At 46.6% G+C, this 20,628-nt stretch overlaps 1 protein-coding gene across 6 annotated transcripts in view; it reads right to left on the reverse strand.

Moving 5' to 3' along the window:
* Positions 1-20,628, reverse strand: part of ATG2B (autophagy related 2B) — a 5,509,925-nt gene that overhangs the window by 5,076,486 nt on the left and 412,811 nt on the right. For all 6 annotated transcript variants that reach the window (XM_069637692.1, XM_069637689.1, XM_069637687.1 and 3 more), the window contains one exon: positions 11,893-12,045. In XM_069637692.1, the coding sequence (XP_069493793.1) occupies positions 11,893-12,045 (153 nt within the window). The remainder of the gene's footprint in view (positions 1-11,892; positions 12,046-20,628) is intronic.

Raw genomic sequence — 20,628 nt, forward strand, 5'->3', positions numbered from 1 at the left:
CCCGACGCCATCGACGCAGGACGCCCTCTGCTGAAAAATTTCCGAAGTAGCACAGCTGTGGACATTGCATGTCAAAGATGTGGAATATGTTGGAGGAACATCCAGTCGAAAGAACGTTACCAGTTGGTAAGTAACTTGTTCTTCTCCATCAAATATATTTCTTTAGCCTTGCTCACCCATTCCTTTTCAGATGACATGCACCCTTTTCTATCCAATTACCAGGCAAGCTCTAGCAGCCAGCAACAAAAAGTGAACCATAGGAGAGAGATGTTTGTAAACACACTCCTCTTCCACCAACCCAAATAAAGTCAATAATGGGGCTAGTTGCCTTGCAAACCCTTCCACAGCCCTGGTCCATCCCAACACCTCCTTCCAGATGGTCTGCCCCTTATCAAAGGACCACCACATGTGCCAATAAGAGGCCCTCTGACCACACCGGGCCAACACAGTGGATTCACAGCCGGGAGCATTCTGGATAGCCTCACCGGGTCATACTGCCATCTATATGAGGTGAGGAAGGATAGCTCGGGGGCAATGCGTTTGTCTTGGAAGCAAGACAACCCAGCGCAACACAGATTCAAATCCCGATCTGGTGCTTAGAAACTACACTCTGAATTAAGCGCGTTATAGAAGAAGAATTGTAATGATGTAAGAGCTTAATCCCATGCCTCTTAGATTGACATGTAATTGACGTCTTATGCGCTCCTCTACACACTGCCCCCCAAAGCATTTAATCTATTTCCCTACCTTTATCCTGTTCCCATTTAGCTTTGAGGTTCTCAGTACTGTTCTCCCCTTGCTATTACCAAAGACCCATAAAAGGCTGGGATCAAGTCTTTATTTCCGTACACGTATGCAAAACTAATTCCATGGGAGGCAACTCACACTGCATCTTGTCCTTCCATTTCTCTGCAGCCACAACTTTCTTCAATTGGAAACACAGAAAGTTTACTCATTCCTCAGAGTGCCTCCTACTCCTTTATCGAAGTATACTTCCCTTTAACCCACAGTTGTCCCACTCTTTCCAACCTCGCCTCGTACCACTCCTGAAATCTCAGGGGGTCAGGCAGATCATCTCTCACCGGTGGGGTCCATAAATGGCTCAAAGGAGATGGCCACAACATAACACCCTTCATCCCCATAACTGTCTCAAAATGTCCCATAGCACTGCCAAAGTACTGTGCTTGGGATCGTTTCTCTTGGTTCCCATAACCATTCACCTACTCTGACCGATTTCAACAGAAAGATGTCTAGAAATACCCATTGCTTCTGGGAGTCCATCCTCAAATATGGCACCAGCACCCTCAACTGTGCTGCCCTATAATACGTATCCAGATTTGCAAGACCAACTCCTTCCCTATCCTTGGGCAATATTAACGTGGCATAAGCCACCCTGCGCGTTTGTCCCTGCCATAGAAAATGTAGCATCTGTCTTTTAGCCTCCTCCAACATTTGTTTGGATATCTTAATTGTCAGCATTTACAACAAATATAGGACCGTTGAGAGGGCATTATTCTTCAAGGCATTAAGCCTCCCAAACAGGAGATAGTTAGCTTACCCCAATGGTCCATCTCTTTATACAGGGACTCCAAAAGCTGAGGAAAGTTTTCCTCGAGAAGCCCATCAAACGACTGGGATACCTTCAACCCAAACATGTAATATTTTCCAACTGGAGCTCCAATCCCAGTGGTTCCAGTGCCGCCACATCCCTCTGTGAATCCTCATCAAATGTGAAGCGAACCGGTTTACTCTTATTAATTTTTAATCCTGAGACTAACCCGTATTCTTCAATAATCTCAAATGCGGCCAGAAACTAATCTAGAAGGGTTCTTCAAGTGTAGAAGGATGTCATCCGCATACATTCCCAACTTAAACTTCTTCGTACCCACCCATACACCTTCCACCCGTGGTGAAACTAATCCTTTCCGCCAGTGGTCCCAGCGTGAAGGCGAACAACATCGGGGACAGCAGACGTCCCTTTATCGTCCCTCTATGCAAACTAAAGCTTCTAGAAACCTTCCTGTTTACTGCCACTCTTGCAACGTGGTCCTGTAAATAGCCTTTATACCATTGAGGATTCTACTTCCAAAACCAAACTTCTCCAGAGCTCCATACATAAACTCCCACCCCACCCAAGTCAAACGCCTTCTCTGCTTCCAAGGCCAATAAAACTGGGTTTCCCCTTCTTTCCCCTTGCCCCATCCATAAGATCCAATCGCCCTCTTTAAGAGTCTGTTACGAGTAGACTTGCCTTATAGTTACCGGCGCCCGATAGCCCGGTGTTACCAGGATATTACGGGTGCCGGCAACAGCGGTAAATTCCCATTCCAAGGAGTTCCATAGGACTCGATGGAATGTGCTTGCCCCTATCACCGGCACCAATAGTAGTTGTGTCGGTGATGGGATTAATTCTTTGCCGGTAGGGGCCTGAACGGCCGGCAGGTCAGGCCTGCTGGTAGTTCACTGCACCTACCGGCAAAGTCGGAGTGATCCAGTCTGGAAAACATTCTGTAGCCGGTAGTTTCGGGATTATTCCTTGCATTTCTTTCAGACCAGCTTACTCCTAATGAAGGCCTATGTCTTCTGTAATGTAGTCTCCCACCGATCTTCCCAGTATGAATCCCTCCTGATTGGAATGAACCAATAATGGCATTATCAGTTCAAATCTTGATGCTAGCGTCCTTGTGAAGATCTTGGCGTCAAAATTGAGTAATTGTATTGGCCTATACAGTGCATACCTTTTTGGGTCCTTCACCAACTTTGGGATGACTGCCATCAATGCATCACTGAACATGGGGGGAGCTGTCCTGCAATCATTATTGAATTAAACAACTTCACTAAAAACAGATTGCCAGAGGAGCAGCATTTAATTGCAGTTTATTTTCAGTTTACTGGTTGTCATTTTTTAAATATAAAGCCAATTTTGTTTCTCCAAGTCCAGGTGATCCACAACACTGCGACTTATTTTGAGCCGTTAGCAGTCATTCCACTCTGACAGACAGCTAAAGTCCTTGATGACCAAACTTGTATGTATGCTTGATAGTCACAAAATCCAGCATGCTTCAGGTATTTAGTGATTCAGTCATACAACTCTCACAGACGTATATGACAGATATAATGCTCTTTGGTCATTCCTATCTTCCCAAAATGCTCTTTAATATGAAAAACAACCAAAACCTCATTGGTTTTATTGTTGCCTCTTCACATTATGTTTGAAGTTCTTTCTAATCTATACACACATACACTGTGTTAAGCAATCTCTTATGTTCAAATACAGGACATGCATTTTTTAAACCATTGCAAAAATTCAGGGTTTCATCTTCAGAAAAGTAAAGGTTATAAAATATGCATCATTTTACAATATTAAACGCCTGCCGGGGGTGGGGGCGCTCGAGAGCCAGCACCCAAGATGGCCACCACTTTCCAAATCCCCATTGGAGGTGTATGTGAGGAGGAGGTCTGCGTCTGCTGTGGAGTAGTTGATGTGCAGTGGACCTGCATGAGGCAATGCTGAACAAATAGCTGCAGTTTGGGGGTCGCATATTTCCTGCATCTTCGGGAGATGGCCTGGAATCTGTGCGCTCACCCTCCATAAGTGGACAAGCGCGGTGTGGTGTTGGGAGAGGGTCTCGTGGCCTTGCTGTGAGAGCCGGGCTGGTGCTTCAGTGGGTCAGTGGGGCCTGTGCTGCTACCTCGTTGGGACCAGCACCCGTCCGGCAGTGCAGGCTGAAGGGAGTCCTCCAACTGCCTGGTTTGCAGCCACCCCGAGGGACGCACCGTCCGGGGCTCCGATGCTGGAGAGGAGACATTGATTCCGGCTGTAGTTAAGCAGATGCTGTTGTGTTGATGATGGAGACGGGACCTGACTCCCCGGCGGTGAGTGCTCCTGAGCCCCGGCACAAGAGTTGCGCAGAGGTACAGGAGGTGTGGCGGATCCCCTGGAGGGGTAGAGATGCTGTGATAACTGGTTCCTGCCAGGGAGAATCAGACAGAGCCCCCTGGTCAGCAAGTATTTATGAAACCCGGCAGCACGGGGGTACTGATCGGTGGGCTGCCTATGGTGGTCCCTCCCACATGGACACTAGACGAGAGTTGGGGCTTGGGCGGGGGAGTATGTTGTCATGGCCCACAACGTTTATGTTGCTGCCACCAAGTAAGCGGCACCACTGCAAATATGCCAGGCTGATCTGAGCATGCCAGTGATGGAGAGCGAGGAGTGGAGAACGAGGAGTGGGGGGCGTGGAGTGGGGAGGTGGAGGGCACTTGGGCAGCAGAGGAGGCGTTGCAGTGTGATTTGAGACTGACCTAGCTGGTGGCTGTCGTCTTAAGGAGGGTGAGGCACTGTAGTTCGGTTCACAGGCAAGCCTGGAAGCAGCACCAATACCGAATGGCAAAAGGAAATAAGAAGCAGTGACACCTTTCATTCACGCATAAGGCAGGGCTGGAGCAGCATAAGGCTACCATGGCTTCACCAGGAACCGTTTTGAGTGTGGAGGAAGTGCCGCCTAACTTCAGCAAAATATCTCTGAGAATACCATCGGGAAGCCCTCTGAACTGAGTTTAGTACTAGCTGAAATGAAGAATGGATTTACAGCAATGAATACGAAACTGGATGGTATGCAGTATAAAATGGACAGAATGCAGGACAGAAAAGAGAGTGGTCGATTCTGAGAAGCTGAACATATAGAGTAGGTGTGCTGGAGAACACGAGTAGTGAAGTAATAGCTGCTATCCATGGTCTCCAGACGAGGTGAAAGAAATGAGCGATAAAAATGTGGACTTCGAGGCCAGCTCTCTCTAAACAACGTCAGAGTGGTGGGGATCCCGGAATCGGTGCCAGCACACAATATGGAACAGTTTATGGAGTCATTTATCAAGGAGGTATTGCAGGATCCCCAGTTATCTTCCCATTTCATCGTGGAGACGGCTCATACGGTCTCAGGACAGGTACCAAGACCAGGTCAAAACCTGTGTGCATTCATCGTGAGGTTACTAAACTACTGCGATAGAGACACCATTTTGCGGCAAGCACATGAACTGGGAGATCCACAATATAAGAAGGCAAGGGTGTCATTTTACCAAGATTTTACTCCGTCAGTCCACAGGGCAAGGTTGTCCTTTTTGTTTTTTTAAATATTTTTATTTTTGTTGGCAGAAGTTTAAAACATACACACGTCAGAGCATAATTTACAGTTAATACACTCATAGGATGCAATACATCAGCAAGAGGGAGGAGACATCAAGGAAGGGGAAAAACAATCAATAGCATAGTAATACCGCATTAGAAACTAACCATGTGGGACAGGGGGAAGAGTCATTCTCAGATGTATTGTCAGACAGGTTGATAAGGTAACTATTGAAGGCAGACCATACGTTCTTGGGATGAGAGCAAGTAGGGAGCATAGTAAGATATTCTTCTTCTTCACAAGTCCGGGACCAGGTGTGTGAGCTGAGCCATTTCTGATAAGTCAGAGGGTAGGGGCTCTTCCAAGCCTGGAGCACACATTTCTTGGCTATCATGAAGCTGATGATTAGAAATTTAGCAATCCGCCGAGTTTTGTCAGTGTTCCACACCTCGAACAAGACTCCCAGCGGGTCAGGGTTGATCACTGTACAAGTGATATCAGTGAGGGCCCTCAAAATCCCATCCCAGAACCCTCCCAGCATGTGGCATGTCCAGAACATGTGTAGGTGATCAGCACCTTCAGCCTTACAGCGAGAGGTAGGTGTGACCGTGCAAGCAAACTTTGATATTTTGAGGGGAGTATAGTATAACCTATTCAGTAATTTAAACTGCATGACTCGATGATGGGAATTAAGGGATACCTTGTTGGTATGTGAGCACATCTTTTTCCATAGGTGATCAGAGACCTCGAGGCCCAGCTCATCCTAGGTATCATGTACGGGGCATTCACAAAATAGTGCAGTAGCCTGGGTAGTACTATCATCTTCAGCAGTGCTGCTCCACCCATCAAAGTTAAAAGTAGCCGAGCCCAGAATACATTGCTACGTTCGATTTTTGTCACTGCGTTCTCCGTGTTATGTTTGTTTTCATCCTTGACTTTGTGGTATATATCCACTCCCAGGTACCTGAAAGTATCAGTTGTCCATCCTATCTGTAACACTGGTAACGCGTGCTGCGGTATTCCCACATATCTGCCTAGGGGGAATATGGAAGACTTTTTAGGATCCATTGTGATGCCAGAGAGTATTGTGTATTGTTCCATTACCTCTAAAACGTATTGCAGGTTTTCTTCAGGATATTTAAAATATAGCAACATGTCATCAGCGTATAATGATAACAGGTGCTGTCCCCCTTTCGTGCCGATTCCCACCTCGCTATATTGTTGCCTCAGGTATATCGCCAAAGGTTCCAGTGCCAAGATAAAGAGCATCAGGGACCATGGGCACTCCTGCCTGGTGCCTCTGCTTAAAAACCATCTTTCCGGCCTTGGGTGCCAACTTTGTCAGGATTGACAAGCACTTAGCTAACTAGGAGCTATTGTACTTTTTGTCAAGTTCTTCGCCCGTGGCTGAGTGGAACAAGTCCCCTCCTTCATTGGCTCCTGCACATCGGGGTTAAACATGGTCACCTGGAGCCAAGCTGTCCTCCTCTTATTTGTGGCAATACAAATCTCTCTACATGCGGTATTGATGTGAGCGACTGGATTCCATAACATCTTGGCCCATGATTTTGGCCTCTGCCAATCTGGCCCTAAAGCTCGCCTGACTATGAGCGGTGAGATCTGGGGGGAAATCTGCAATCTCCCGCCACAGCTTTTGATTCACTGCGGCCAGCATAGCATCAGCATTCGCATTGCGCAGATGGAGAGTGGCATTTGAGGAAATCATTTTGCTGTAGGATTCCAACAGCTTCTCCTCCTTTCCCAGGAGTGCTGAGGTGGGTGCTGATGACTAAGACTGTGGCTTGGAGTAAAGGAAGGCCGCAGCTATAACTGATGAATGTGGTAGAGGGTGCACCGCCAGAATGAGGAAGTCCCCCTCCGCGTGCCGATACTTGGCATTGAGGCATTTATTGGTAGGCTGCGCTGAGTGCGGCTTCACCCATCCCTTATTGGCCAAGGCTTCCATGTCCTTTTGCAGAGGGATGCCAGTTCTTGTTGGGCGTATGGTCAGCACCTCGGCCAGAACCCCTGCTTCAGGTTGCTCAACTTGTGGCTACGGAATACTTCGGTATTCTGCTACGTCTGCCAGCCTCTCGTGGAAGGCCTTAGCTGACAATGTAGTATCCTGGTCCTCCTCCTCGTCCCCGTCACCCGCTGTGTCTTGCAGGTCTGGAGCAGTCGGGGGTGTGCTGGGTGTGGGCAGCTGTGGTGTGTTGACTGGCAGTGCCGGGGGCTACTGAGGAGACTGAACTGGAGGGGAAGCCACCGTGACTGGTGTGATCGCAGGGACCAAGGGCTGAACTGGGGCCAAGGTACCGGAGGCAGAGCGCGTGGGGATCCGACATGGGTTAGGACATCTCGCAGTCCGGGCACCTGCTGAAACCCACCGTCATCGACATGCGCTGGGGAGAAGCGTGACACCAGAGGACAGAGTCTTCTCTGAGAATTACAAGGAGATAAACAGATAGAGAAAAAAACAGAATACTTTGGGGAAGAGCGTATGGAATTACAAGGCTGGAGGCCTAAACCAGGAGCGCTGGTGAAGCAGTCCGTTCCCATATACGCGGAAAAAAGGACTGGGGAGTGGCACCGGTGGGCAAGAGTCAGGGGAGTGCATGCTCCCAGGGCTGCACCCCTGCGCGCATCTAAATGTAAAGGGGAAGACAATTTTATCTGGTGAAAAAGGTTTCCCCATCACTAGCAAGGGACGTCGATACAGTATGGAGGAAAGGGGGCGGGATGTAGGAGTAAGAGACAAGGAGGTATAGTTGTATGGAGGGAACAAAAAAAATATAGATGAAGCAATATGGAGGGGGCAAGAGAGACTGTGACAGACATAGAAAGTCATGGAGACACACTAGTAGGTGAGAGGCTGAGACTAGGATGAAAGGCAAGAACTTGGATGAGAGGTGTGGGCGTGACACTAGGAAAGAGACATGAGGAAAGAGTGTAAGAAAGAGACAATGGACTAGGGAGATGGGCAAGAATGAGGGTCAGGTGATGTGGAAGAGGAGGATGGACTAGGGCTAATAAGAGAATCTAGGACAAAACAGTGAGAGGGAATAGAATAACAAGAAAAAGTAAGAGGGACTATGATGAGAATGAGGAAGAGGAACAAGGATGAGGGAGAAGGAAGAGGAGAAAAAAGATGAGTAGGATGGACTATGTGAGGAGTCAGAAATGAGAGACAAACACAAAGTTGTAATGTTTCAACATTGTTATTAAAAACAAAAAAGGTTGGATAAAAGTGTGATGCTGGAAATGTATTAGAGGAACAGGGCTGTCCTGTCCTTGTCCTGTACTCCCTTATCATGTGTTTTCTTTGTTTCTGCAAAGAAGTCCAGTCGGGACCCTTAGCAGTGCAGCGCTTCCTCTTTTTGTTTGAGGTGAACAGAGACCCTTCAGATACCCTTACAGCACCCAATACAGCAGCCAAAATGGTCTTTATTCAATTTCACCACTTCCCCATGTCTGTTTTCTTAGAGTCTCTGGTATACTTGACTTGCCATGTGTTTTGCAAACGTATATTTCTTTCTTTTTTATTTTTATTAAATGATTTATGGTTTAAAACAAACCTTAATCAAAACATAAAACCATGCATTCCATTCATCTCTTGTTTCGACAATCAATAATTCACAATCAAAAAGTCAAGGCCAACTCAAAAACTTCTTTCAGAAAATGCAGGAGGGAAATAGTTGCAGATAAGCTCTCTCCTCTAAGCAACAAATACCAAATCTCCCTTGCATCGAATGATCCATAATACTCCACAATGTATATCAAATGTTTGGTCCTAACATCCGTCAGTCCTTGACAAAGCAATGACACGTGTTTAAGGGTTTCTGTTGTGTCTTACTTCTGACAAAATCTGAATCCCTTTAAGGCAGCTTTCCCATAGATGGTTAACAGTTGATTAGTGGGGTACAAGTCAAATCTAAAATGAAGGAACAGGTTTTTATAGCATCCATTCAGAGCTTTGACTAGATATTTTGAAAGGGCACCAGAGAGTTTAGAGTCTTCCGAGAGGGAGTCTATCACTCGGTGTGAGTTTCGCTCCTCCAATGTCTTAATCCAATCACTATGCCATAGTTTTTTTTTTTCACCTTTCCCATAAAATTACATAGTTCCTCTCCATCTGCATGCAAGTTTTTCAAAAGTTGTTGGCAGATCAACCATTATGCCATTAAGACCTTGTCTGAGCTCTCTTGTTTACCTTTCAATATTTCATAAGGGGCTGCTGGCGCGGGTAGCAAAGTTTTCCGGTAAAGTAATAAGGACTTCCATATCACTTGCCCTTTTAATGAAATCAGCCCTAAGTCCTATCGAATCAGGGCTGTTGAACAATGCTGGCCAGCCTCAAGATTTTCCTCCAGAAGGAGCCCTTCAGAGTAGCAAAAATTTCCCAGTGAGTAAGCAAGAATGTTTTAAGTTTCTTTCTATAACTTTTTTGGGCTTCCTGGTATACTTCCCTGCCAGGAATCCTCTAGTAGGTTAATTAGACCCCCTGGTGTACTCTCCTGCCAGGTATCTTCCCACAATGTTAATGTGCTTACTTTACTTCAACTTTCCTGGTGTTTTGACTGCCAGGACTTCCTTTCATCTGGTTCCTAGATTCCCTTCTATACTCTCCTGACCGGTATCTTTCCACGGTATCTTATTCCTCTGTATATTTCGAATGGATTGTCTGGTGTACTCCCCTGCCAGGAATCCCCTTTTTGGGGCTTGCAGATCCCCCCCGGTATGCTTCTCTGCCAGGTATCTTCCCCCCCAAATACTCACTGTCTGATGTGCTTCATTCACCAGGACTTCCCTTAATGTTCTCACTGTCTTTCAGTATTGCACAGTTGTATTCCTTTACTGTCTATTCTTCATTGGCTTGAGGTACTAGTTGTTTGAACTTTCCCCACACCGATATCTCATATGGAGACTAGTTCTGCCTTTTATCTACTTCTTTAGTATTCATTTGCTTGTGGTAATACTTGTTCCAACCTTCTTCATACTGACATCTCATAAATGAGGATTTGTATAAATTCAGTCTTTGTATTCAAAATAAGTTCTCAATTGCTCACAAGCCTGTCGGTATGCCCAGGTACCCAACTTCTCTGGAAAGACTCACCGTTATCTAGTAGCGTTCCCGACCTGTGGCACTTTGCTGTGGTGAAGATTATTCTCTGGTATCGCGTTTCCAGCTCTGCAGACCTTCTCCAACCTCTCCTGCCAGATCTGCGCACACCCGCCGGCAAGACTGCTGATTTTCAGCACGCCCATGTCCCTGGTAGGTTCGCTGCTGCTACCAGCTCCCCAGTGACAGTCCCACAGTGCCTGCTGTGTCTCTGTTGGCCTTGCACCATGACGGTAGTCTGCTTAATACACTTACAAGCGGCAGTCTGGATGCGCCTGCCTTCTCTTCAGCACGGTCCGTTCCCGTGCTACTGCCTCCTCTCTCGGTTCAGCTTTCTTCTTCGTTTGTTCAGCTTCTCTCTCCCCCTCTACATTTCAGACACCGTATTTAAATGTCCTGTAGACTTAGGCTCCATTACAACGAGTCTGAATGCTTAGCTTGGCGTTTCCTTCAATCCACATCGATGACTCCTTCCTCACCCCGTCTCAGTTCTTGGGGCTTTATGAGAGTTGGAGTCAATTGGATTTATGGGACTTCTAAAGTGATCTTGTCTAGAATTTTTGTTTAGAACAAAAACAGAGACAAGGGATGTTAGGTGTGAGTAATGTGTATGAGGTATGAATGATATTTTGTTTGGAGTGTTTTGCAGGAAGGGAGTTTTGGGTTTTACACCGGGAGGGCCTTGTATAGTGACAACAAGCCATCCAAAATGCAGGAATGATGAGGTCTTCCTCTACTGCAACAGAAGAATACAGTGTCTCTCCTGATAAGGTCACCAACATGGCCTGGCCACATGCAGATCCCTCGCCAGTGATCAATGATGGCTCCACAGGATTCATCACAACTACAATAAGAAAGTGTGATTAGAAAGAGGGAAATCAGTGAGAAAAAGAAAAAGGGAATGTAAATGAGACTACTAGGACGAGGAAGTGAGATGAGGACGATGGACTAGGACAAGGGAGAGGTACTAGGAAAAGGAAGAGGGACTAGGAAAAGGAAGAGGGAAAAGGAAGAGAGACTAGGACCGTGATTAAGTATCGATGAATTACAGGGATCTGCAGTTTTATTTTGGTTTAATTATGCATGTGCTGAGATCTACTGGAAGAAGACAGCATTGTGATTAGCATGAAACATACCATCTGTGATTCAGAAAATGCAAGACATGGGCATCACCAGTTGTCATTGCAACCAAATGGTCTGCTCAATACCCTTGTTTCGTTTCTCTCTGTAGCATTGTTTTGGCCACAAGGTAGTGCTAAACCACAAGCATATGGGCCAAAACCAAAAATGTGTGCTAGTGATGGCGTAGCCCTAAAGTCAAGTGACAGTGAGTGTTTTAAGAAAACATACACCTTGGAGATGACAAACAAAAAGCAAGTGATTATACAGCTCGGAAAAAAATAAAATGACGTGAAAATATCTGACTGGGAACGGAAAACAGGCTATTTGTACCACAGAAACAAGTTTCAGCACATGGACATAAAGTACACCAAATAAAAGATTCTAGTTAGTGTCACTTTCGATTATGTTTTTTTCAAAAGTATTGTTGCTTTGAGACTTATCTTTATTTCATGCACACAACTCACAAATAGACGAATTGGCTGTGCAGAGTTGCCGCCAATACAAAATGAAAAACTGTTTTATTACCCGTTTCAATAGTTTCTGCAAACTTCTCAAGTCCCTCGAAGGGCTGAGATGACTCCCCTTGATCATCAATTAGCTTCTGGCTGAGGCACTCCTTTGCAAGTTGCATACTGCTAGCCATAAAACTCGACCAACACTGAGGCTCAGACCCTGAGGCTGTGGAGTACAAACAGAAGAAAATGAAATGGTGCCAAATAAAATAAACCTTAAGATGACAAATATAGTAAAAAGCACACTGGGGGACCAATGGTGGGTCTTGTACCTGGCGGTATACCAACATTGTTTTCACACAAATAACGGCAGGTCAATTGTTCCATTTCTTTGTCTTTTTTGAGTTACCTTATGTGCAACATAAAGCTGCTTGCCCTCCAACCATAGATATCTATCCCTAGATAAGCGGCTCACCGGCGCGGTCTAGGGCCAGGCACCACACTAGGGATCAGATAGAATGCTTGGAGGTCAAGCAGCTTAAAGTTGCACATAAGCAACTCAAAAAAGACAAAGAAATAGAACAATTGACCTGTCATTATTTGTGTGAAAATAAATATAGTAAAGACATAGGCTATGAAGAATATAGTGTTTAAAAGGAAGAGTGAACCAAACATCACTGGCATAGATTTACAATGTGACCATTTATTCAATGAATACGTTCGTTTTGAGTGCCACCCTTAAACTGTGTCCTCATTGCAGCATACTTCAAACGATTACCATATAGTATTGCCTTGCTTTAGTCAACCTTCCAACATATAACCATGCTTTTATTATTTTCTTTAACTCTCTCTGATACCCATTCAAGGTGGTTCAGTTATTTTCACAACAGAAAATCATACCATAGACGTCAAAATATGAAATATAGGCGAGGGGGCGCTGTTGCGCACGAGCAAGATGGCTGCCTGATTTCGGAGCTCCCGCTCCACCGCAATATCCTGTGCTGACTTATCTGTCTTTGGGCTGTCTAGGAGGCCGGAAAGGTGTGCAGCTAACGACCCGTGCGCCTGGGCACAGTCTTTGAAAATCCTGTTCTACTGTGACCTAGTGCTGGCGAGATATGGCCGGGTGAAATTGATCGACGCCTGGTACTAAGACGACCCGAGTGCGCGGACCGCGCTGATCCACCCAGTCACCGTGGATGTGGGCGCGCTGCAGGCCGTGTGTGGGAGGAGTCTGCTTGTGCGGTTCGCACCTGAGCTAACCCACTGGTCCTCGCAGATACGGATTACTTGAGCTTCGGCTGCTGGCACCTACCTTTGGCCCCGTGCTCGTCGGATGACCGAGTGCTGCTCCGGCTGCAGGGAGACAGAGGTGGAGGTGCGCCTGCCTCCCGTATGCGCCGATCGATCTGAGGTCCTGACGGGGACGGCGCGGTGGGCGCCTCGGCCCCCTGGCCACACTCGTCCCCTGGTGAGGTACTGTGGGGGTGAGGCTGGGGGGGGGGGAACGCCGGTTGCCGGCCTTGATCTGACTATACCTGGGGTCCCCCGCCTGGCTGCGACTGCCACTGCAGTGGCGCTGGTTGCTGTCTGCGGGAGCCGGTGCCCGCAGGGAAAGACAGCCTGTGCCTCACGTTGGTGAGTACAGCAATCCTCCACTGTTGATCGCACTGACCCCCGTTGGGAACACGCATGATACTGATGGCTGCATCTTGATCGTCATACGCAGGGAAGCCAAGACATCTAGATACCGCGGCACCCTGCTCTGGAGGGCGCGCGGGAACCGACCCGTGGCCCTCTATCACAGGAGTGTGGGGAAAAGAAACACCTGTGACACATAGGATCACTGCAGTCAAATAGGGCGTGTGTGGCCACGATTTACTGTAAACATTTATAAAATACGTGGAAGAGCATAATCCATTCGTGCCCGCAAGCTCTAGAGACACAACCTCAAAGGGAACTACAGGAGCACCTACACCTCAACAGGCGAACCGGGGGGTGACGCTGCGAGCGCCTACAATAACCACCGCCATACCACACGCAGGTGCGGGTGGCAACGGCATACGGCTCCTCGCTATAATGGGGGAACCACATAAAACAGGCAAGTCATCCAAGACCCCAGGTGGCAAGAAAAAAGGCCCAATGGACACCTACACTAGCAGCCAATGCCAAACTGCTGCGGCCGAAGTACATTCGAACCCACTGTTTTGGGTGACCATGATGGAGGAGAGCATGAAGACAAACTGCCAACGCTGATGCAGAATGGGTTCCTGGCAGTGAATATGAAACTGGATGAAATAGTGGCTACCATAGGATCCATGAGGGCCAGGATAGACAAGGAAAGCGCACGTGTCACAGAAACTGAAAATAGGATTAGCGCTAACGAGGACACTATTGCTCACCACAGTCAAGACATCTCTCAAATTAAAGAAACGATGAGCAAGCTGCAAAACAAGTGCGAGGACCTCGAATCCCGGTCGAGGAGGAACAATGTGCGCGAGTAGTGGGCGTATGCGGAATCCTTTGGAAAAAACCAGATGGAGAAACAGCTGGAAGCCCTGTTCAAATCCCTATTTGGCCCTGATGCATTCTCTGACCATTTTCTGGTTGAAAGGCCACATCGCACGCTGGCGCCGGCGCCCAAACCTGGTTTGCCACCACGTACAATAATTGCACGTCTCCTGAATTACAGAGACCGAGACACAATCCTTCGCTTGGCAAGAGAGGCTGGTACGCTGCAGTTTGAGGACAACCGTATTCATATATATCCAGACTTCTCCTCAACTCTTCAGGCAAGTAGGCGATTGTTATGAGCCAGTTAAGAAACTCCTGAACGCTCGACAGATCACATACGCCTTAATGTTCCCGGCCAGGATGAGGATTCAGCATGCGGGAGGAGAGCACTTTTTTGAAAACCCAACTGAAGCTTTAGCATACATGGAGGCTTCGATACCCCTTCCCCCCAGAGGGGACAGACCCACGAAGAACAACAGACCCCGTCCGCCAGATTGAGGTCTTACACTGGCTGCGCATATGGCTTGGCTGGGTAACTCTTCTTTGATCCGTAATGAAGCTGGCAGATTGTTGGGCGGCCCTGTGTTGGATGGAACGGTGGGGCGGTGAGACCTGGAGTTGGCGGTCATGCGGAGCAATATGTCTACCTCTGGAATACTTCACAAGTTGAATTGGAACCATCGTCAAGTTGGGGGTGATGATGAGGGAGGGAATACAATGTTTTGGTGTTGGCATATGAACTCTTGTACCGAAACAGTGACTGGGCCCCAGGATATGGAGTCCCGTCCGAAATGGGACATGGAGGACATAAGTTGTTTGGTATAGGTTAAATTAGTGGTTACACAGATGCTAGCACCACCCACAATGGGCGTATATTATGGTATCACGTTGCAGGATACAGGCAGAACATTGCCCCATGTGACACTGGTGACGGACTAAAGGTTAAACTCCTATCATGGAATGTAAGGAGTCTGAATAATAGATTGAAAACCAAAAAGGTTTGCAACTATATCACTAGACACGCCCCCCAAATTGTGATGCTGCAAGAAACACACACAATAGATATGAATAATGTGCACATAATGCCCAGATGGGGCAAGCTGAGGTTTCACACCAATTACTCATCGCAATTCAGCGGGGTAACCACTCTTATTCATCCGGGCATAGGATCCAAACGGTTAGGCCAGAAAATTGACCAGCTCGGTAGATATGTATTGGTTTGGGGTGAGATTGCTGGCAAAGAGATGGTATTGGTTAACACGTATGGGCCGAACGTTGATGATCCTACTTTTTACATGGATATGTATCAATTAATTGTGTCAATCAATGTGACTACAATAATATGGGGGGTCGATTTCAATTTGGTCATGGATCCCGAGCTGGACAGATCTAGCAATGTTATCAGAGCACCTGCCAAAACTGCTGTCACTCTCAAACACTTTCTATCACAGCTTTCCCTGGTTGACACATGGCGCTTGCTGCACCCGGACAACAGAGGATACACATACTATTCCTCGGTCCATGACTCTGAGTCTAGGATCGACTATTGGTTTATCTCCCTGGCTGTGGCTGCGACGCTGAAAGCATGCGAGATATTGCCCCATACATTTTCTGATCATTTCCCGGTTGCGATGGAGGTGGCGGTTGGTGACTCCCCGGGACACTTAAAAGATGGAGAATGCCGGGGGGAATGCTGGGAGACCCTGGGGTAGTGGAGGAATTGCACATAGAAATCGCAGAATTTTTTACTAATAATATTGGATCTGTGGATAGCTATGCCACTGTCTGGGAATCCTTTAAGACTTGGACTAGGGGCACTTTGATATCCAAATCTGTTGGTCTCCTTAAGGGGGTTCGAACTGAACTGTCCGAAACTGAACGCACATTGGGGGGGCTCGAAAAAACCTACACGCACACACAGGACAAGGCAATACTGGCTGAAATCCAGACTCAGCTGCAAAGATACAATTTGCTGGCCGCCAGCGAAGTGAGTTATATGGCAGCACCGGTCCGCGCCCGCAGATATGGGGAAGGGAACAAGGCTGGGAGAACACTGTCCAACCTACTCAAACAAGATAGGGAACCCAACCAGATTGCCAGCATATGTATATCACATGGGGAGGTCCTTCTGGACGAAAAGGGGATCAATAGCGAATTCACTAAATTCTACCAGAAACTATATGATAATAAAGATACTAAAACAGAATCTGAAATTAAAGCCTACCTAGAGGCGCTCTCCATGCCTACACTATCTGAGGAAGCCCGGCTGGAAATGGAACAGCCGGTGACTGCTGAGGCGATTAAAGCATTGGCGTCAGGTAAGGCCCCAGGGTCAGATGGACTGGGGCCGAATTCTATAAAGAGTTCCGTGAGGAGTTGGTGCCAGTGCTGCTGCAGGTTTGGGAGGAAGCCTTCCAAAGCAGTATACTACCACTGACAATGAGGGAGACTATAATAACCGTCCTTCCCAAGCCCTCGCGACCCCCCCCCAGACATATCTTCCTACAGGCCCTTTTCCCTTTTAAATACTGATGCCAAGATATTTGCTAAAATACTTGCCACTGGGCTTCTCCCGGTGGTCCCGACACTTGTCCACCCAGACCAAAACGGATTTATTCCCACGAGATCTACCACCCTTAATCTCCACAGGCTCTTCAGCATCATGGCACAGATAGATCCTGGAAGAAGCGCAGTGGCCATATCCCTGGAAGCTGAAAAGGCCTTCGATTCTGTGTCGTGGGTTTACCTGTTGGCGGTTCTGGAGGCATTTGGGATAGGTCCCAATTTTATTAGATATGTGAAGCTGCTATACACAGAACCTGGTGCTAGGGTGTTGACAAATAGATCCATCTCCGAATTGTTCCTTCTGGGTAGAGGTACTAGGCAGGGGTGCCCATTCTCGCCTCTACTATTCGCACTCACAATAGAACCAATGGCAATCGCAGTGAGACTTAGACACTCAGACAAAGGTATAAACATGAAGGGCGCAATCCAGCTAATCTCCTTATACGCGGATGATACGCTCTTATATGTGCGGGAACCAGAGAAAAACATCACACCCATAATGTCGGAGATCAGGGAATTTTCAGCCCACTCTGGATACACTATAAACAATAGTAAATCGGAGATATTCCTACTCACACCAGCAACTAAATGTCCTGTTTCCCGGTGTGGACTTAAATGGTCCGACCAGACTATTAGATACCTGGGGGTTCTGGTCTCTAAGGACAAACATACATTGTACACAGACAACCATGAAAGGGCTCTGAACACACTGAACACCAAACTACTGATGTGGGGATGCCTCCCGATCTCATTGTATGGTAGAGTCGCAGTCCTTAAGATGATAGTTTTACCCAAATTACTATAACTTTTCGTAAATATCCCTATATGGCCGGGACGCCCCTTCTTTGATAAGCTCCGAACAATGGCGGTGACCTTCCTATGGAACGGGAGCACAGCTAGAATAGGGAGGGGCAAAATGATTGAACCATACTCCTCCGGTGGCATAGCGGCGCCTTATTTTGAGTTGTACTACTATGTTGCCCAGGCTCAATTTGTGAAATACTGGTACGACGACACTAATTGCCCCCCCCTCACATGGATAGAAGAATTTCCCACGCATCCCACAAATATTCAGTCTGTAATTTTTGATACACGCTACAGAGATGCATGCGACTATAACCCAGTGAGCTGCACAGTAGGAACAAGGAAGACTATATTCAAAAGACTGGGTGTGGAATACCCCTACAACCTGGAAGTTTCCCTATGGAACTACCCGGGTATACCACCAACACACGACAAAAGTCTACGAGAAGCATGGGATCCCAATGGGGAAATGAAACTGGGTGACATGTTCATTGAGGGGAAATTTGTGGCTTTAAAAGACACTCTGCGGGTGTTCGGCGGTGGACCACTTAGGACGCTGCAGTTCTACCGCATGAGGTCAGCCTTTCAAAAGCGTTGGCCACTCTTCCCAGATGAGCCCATCACACATCCTTGTATACAGCTGGCAACTGCCAAAGATAACCTGGAAATTTCCAAACTGTACACGGCAGTCCAGGCGCATACCCCTACAACTAATCTGGTCAAAGACAAATGGGAAAGAGACCTGCAGGCCCCTATTGACAATAAGCAGTGGGAAAGATACTGTTCGCTCACTAAGAAAGTGTCCTTAAATGCTGGTCTGCGTTTAATCCAGTTTAAAATCTTAAACAGGTTACACTATACCCCAGCTAAAATAGCCAAATTCGCGATGAATGGGCTGGGTGAATGCCCCAAATGCAGAGCGCCCCATGCTGGAGCATTACATATGTACTGGGAATGCCCGGTGTTGAGGGGCTTCTGGAGGGAGGTGGCTGAGATGCTAGAAGAGATTACACAGGTTCCTCCGGTATTGACCCCGCAGAAATACCTATTTGGCGATATAGGTAAATGCTCCGAAAGGGTTAGGAGATTGTTCAACATATCATGTGCGGTGGCCAAAAAATGCATCTTACAGGCCTGGAAAAGTACTGGACCACCTACCATGAATAATTTCCTTCGGGAGCTAACCTATGTCAACGAATCAGAGGAGCAATTTGTCCTTACCCGGCCGGCTGCACGCAGACCCAAGGATATATGGGGCCCCTTCAGAATGTACTTGTGTGACATGATTTCTGACGATGACGAGAATGATTAAGTCATAACTTTCAAATGTGATTTGTGTTATATAACTGTTGCAACTATGAAAGTGAGGAGATAAGTGCTGTGTATCTTTTGTGACCACTGATAATAATAAAAAGAAGTTTAAAAAAAAATGAAATATAGATTCAGTATTCCATTAAACAGGCAGACCTACACCCAAATGTAGGTACAACCCTGACCAAAGGTTTTTTTTAAGGTATTTTGAAAAATCTACACCAACCGTTTGCATACAACTAGCCAAATGTAGGAGATGGTCATTCCATTAAATATCTGAAACTGTTTCCATTGGTACAATATGTTAATCTCATATAACAAGTGCATAACGTTAAAAACCGTTGCCTTATAGACAGGGAGTAGTTCAGAAAGTTTTAATTAAGATCCCCAAAAGTAGATCTGAATATTCAGTTCCTCCTAGTTCATCCCTTCACTTCTCAATAGAAATACCTTCTTTAGTGCCCAGGCACCATCGTACGTACACCTATACTTCTGAGATGCACATAAACGCTCCCTTTTCAGTGCTCATAATCAATTGTGTACAATTGTTCTCAGTAGAGTGGCTCCCAACATTTTGCACATTTGAAACTCCAGTTAGAAGGGTAAACCAGGAGTGGACCCCTTGCGCTCTATGCCCCAGAGAGACACCGCTTCATTTTACTGATGGCGCTTATCAAGGCAGAGGGACATGTCTGGACTGGATGTCCGTATTCTTGTTCAGAGAACCATTGCCTAGCATTTGGATGCTGCACTGTCCTAGTGGGCGGATCCAGACAGATATGCAAATAGATATTTTTCTTCTGTTATACAGAGAGCAAACATTTGGTTGTAGACCATCTTGAGTGGGAGCCATCCCAGAGAACAGGTTATTTGGCTGTGTTCACACTCAGTAGACAGGCTCACAAGTTTGCAAGCATAGTTTAATATTGTGTTCTCTTTAACAAAAGGGCTCATTATGGAATTGGCTATGTTTAGAGATGTTTTAGCAATATTTCTGTGTGAGAAAATTACAGTTACCACATGCTGGAATTTTGGGAATTTGCATGGCTAAAATTCCTCTGGTAGGGCAGTAACAGATTCAGATTATCTGTAATATTGTATGCATTATTTTACAAATCTGCATGTAGTATTTTTGTAGATTTAAGGCATCCATTCCCTCAACACAGGACTCCTGTCCCGCTATTCCACTGTATAGTCCCCTAGTCTACTGTCAATCTTGTCACTTGGTTTATGTCCTAGTTTTCACCCTGCAATGACTTGATACCCACCCAAATTCATACCACTACCTATGGCATCTCGCACCAAGACTGCCAGCTTTACTGTATGTAATAATAAAATAGTAATTCTGCTGTTTTATGACGCACTGGTATGACCAGAAATCTACTTTCCAGAGTGCTTGGTAACCAATGTTACTTAAAACCATTGTTATTACCCACAATGAGATATTCAATTTATTGACATAGGGGAAGGGGGAGCAGCGATGGGCTGAGCTAACCCGACCGAGGAATCAAAACTACAACGCCCAGCATCAAACTGTTTAAAAGGCTCGTGTGTTGCACTTGAGTTGTGTATTCTTAATATGTTTCTCTTAGTAGCAATTGTTTTTTTCAATAAA

The sequence above is a fragment of the Ambystoma mexicanum genome, chromosome 14 (assembly GCF_040938575.1).
Source record: "Ambystoma mexicanum isolate Mex_15411 chromosome 14, UKY_AmexF1_1, whole genome shotgun sequence".
In the NCBI taxonomy this organism is placed as follows: Eukaryota; Metazoa; Chordata; class Amphibia; order Caudata; family Ambystomatidae; genus Ambystoma; species Ambystoma mexicanum.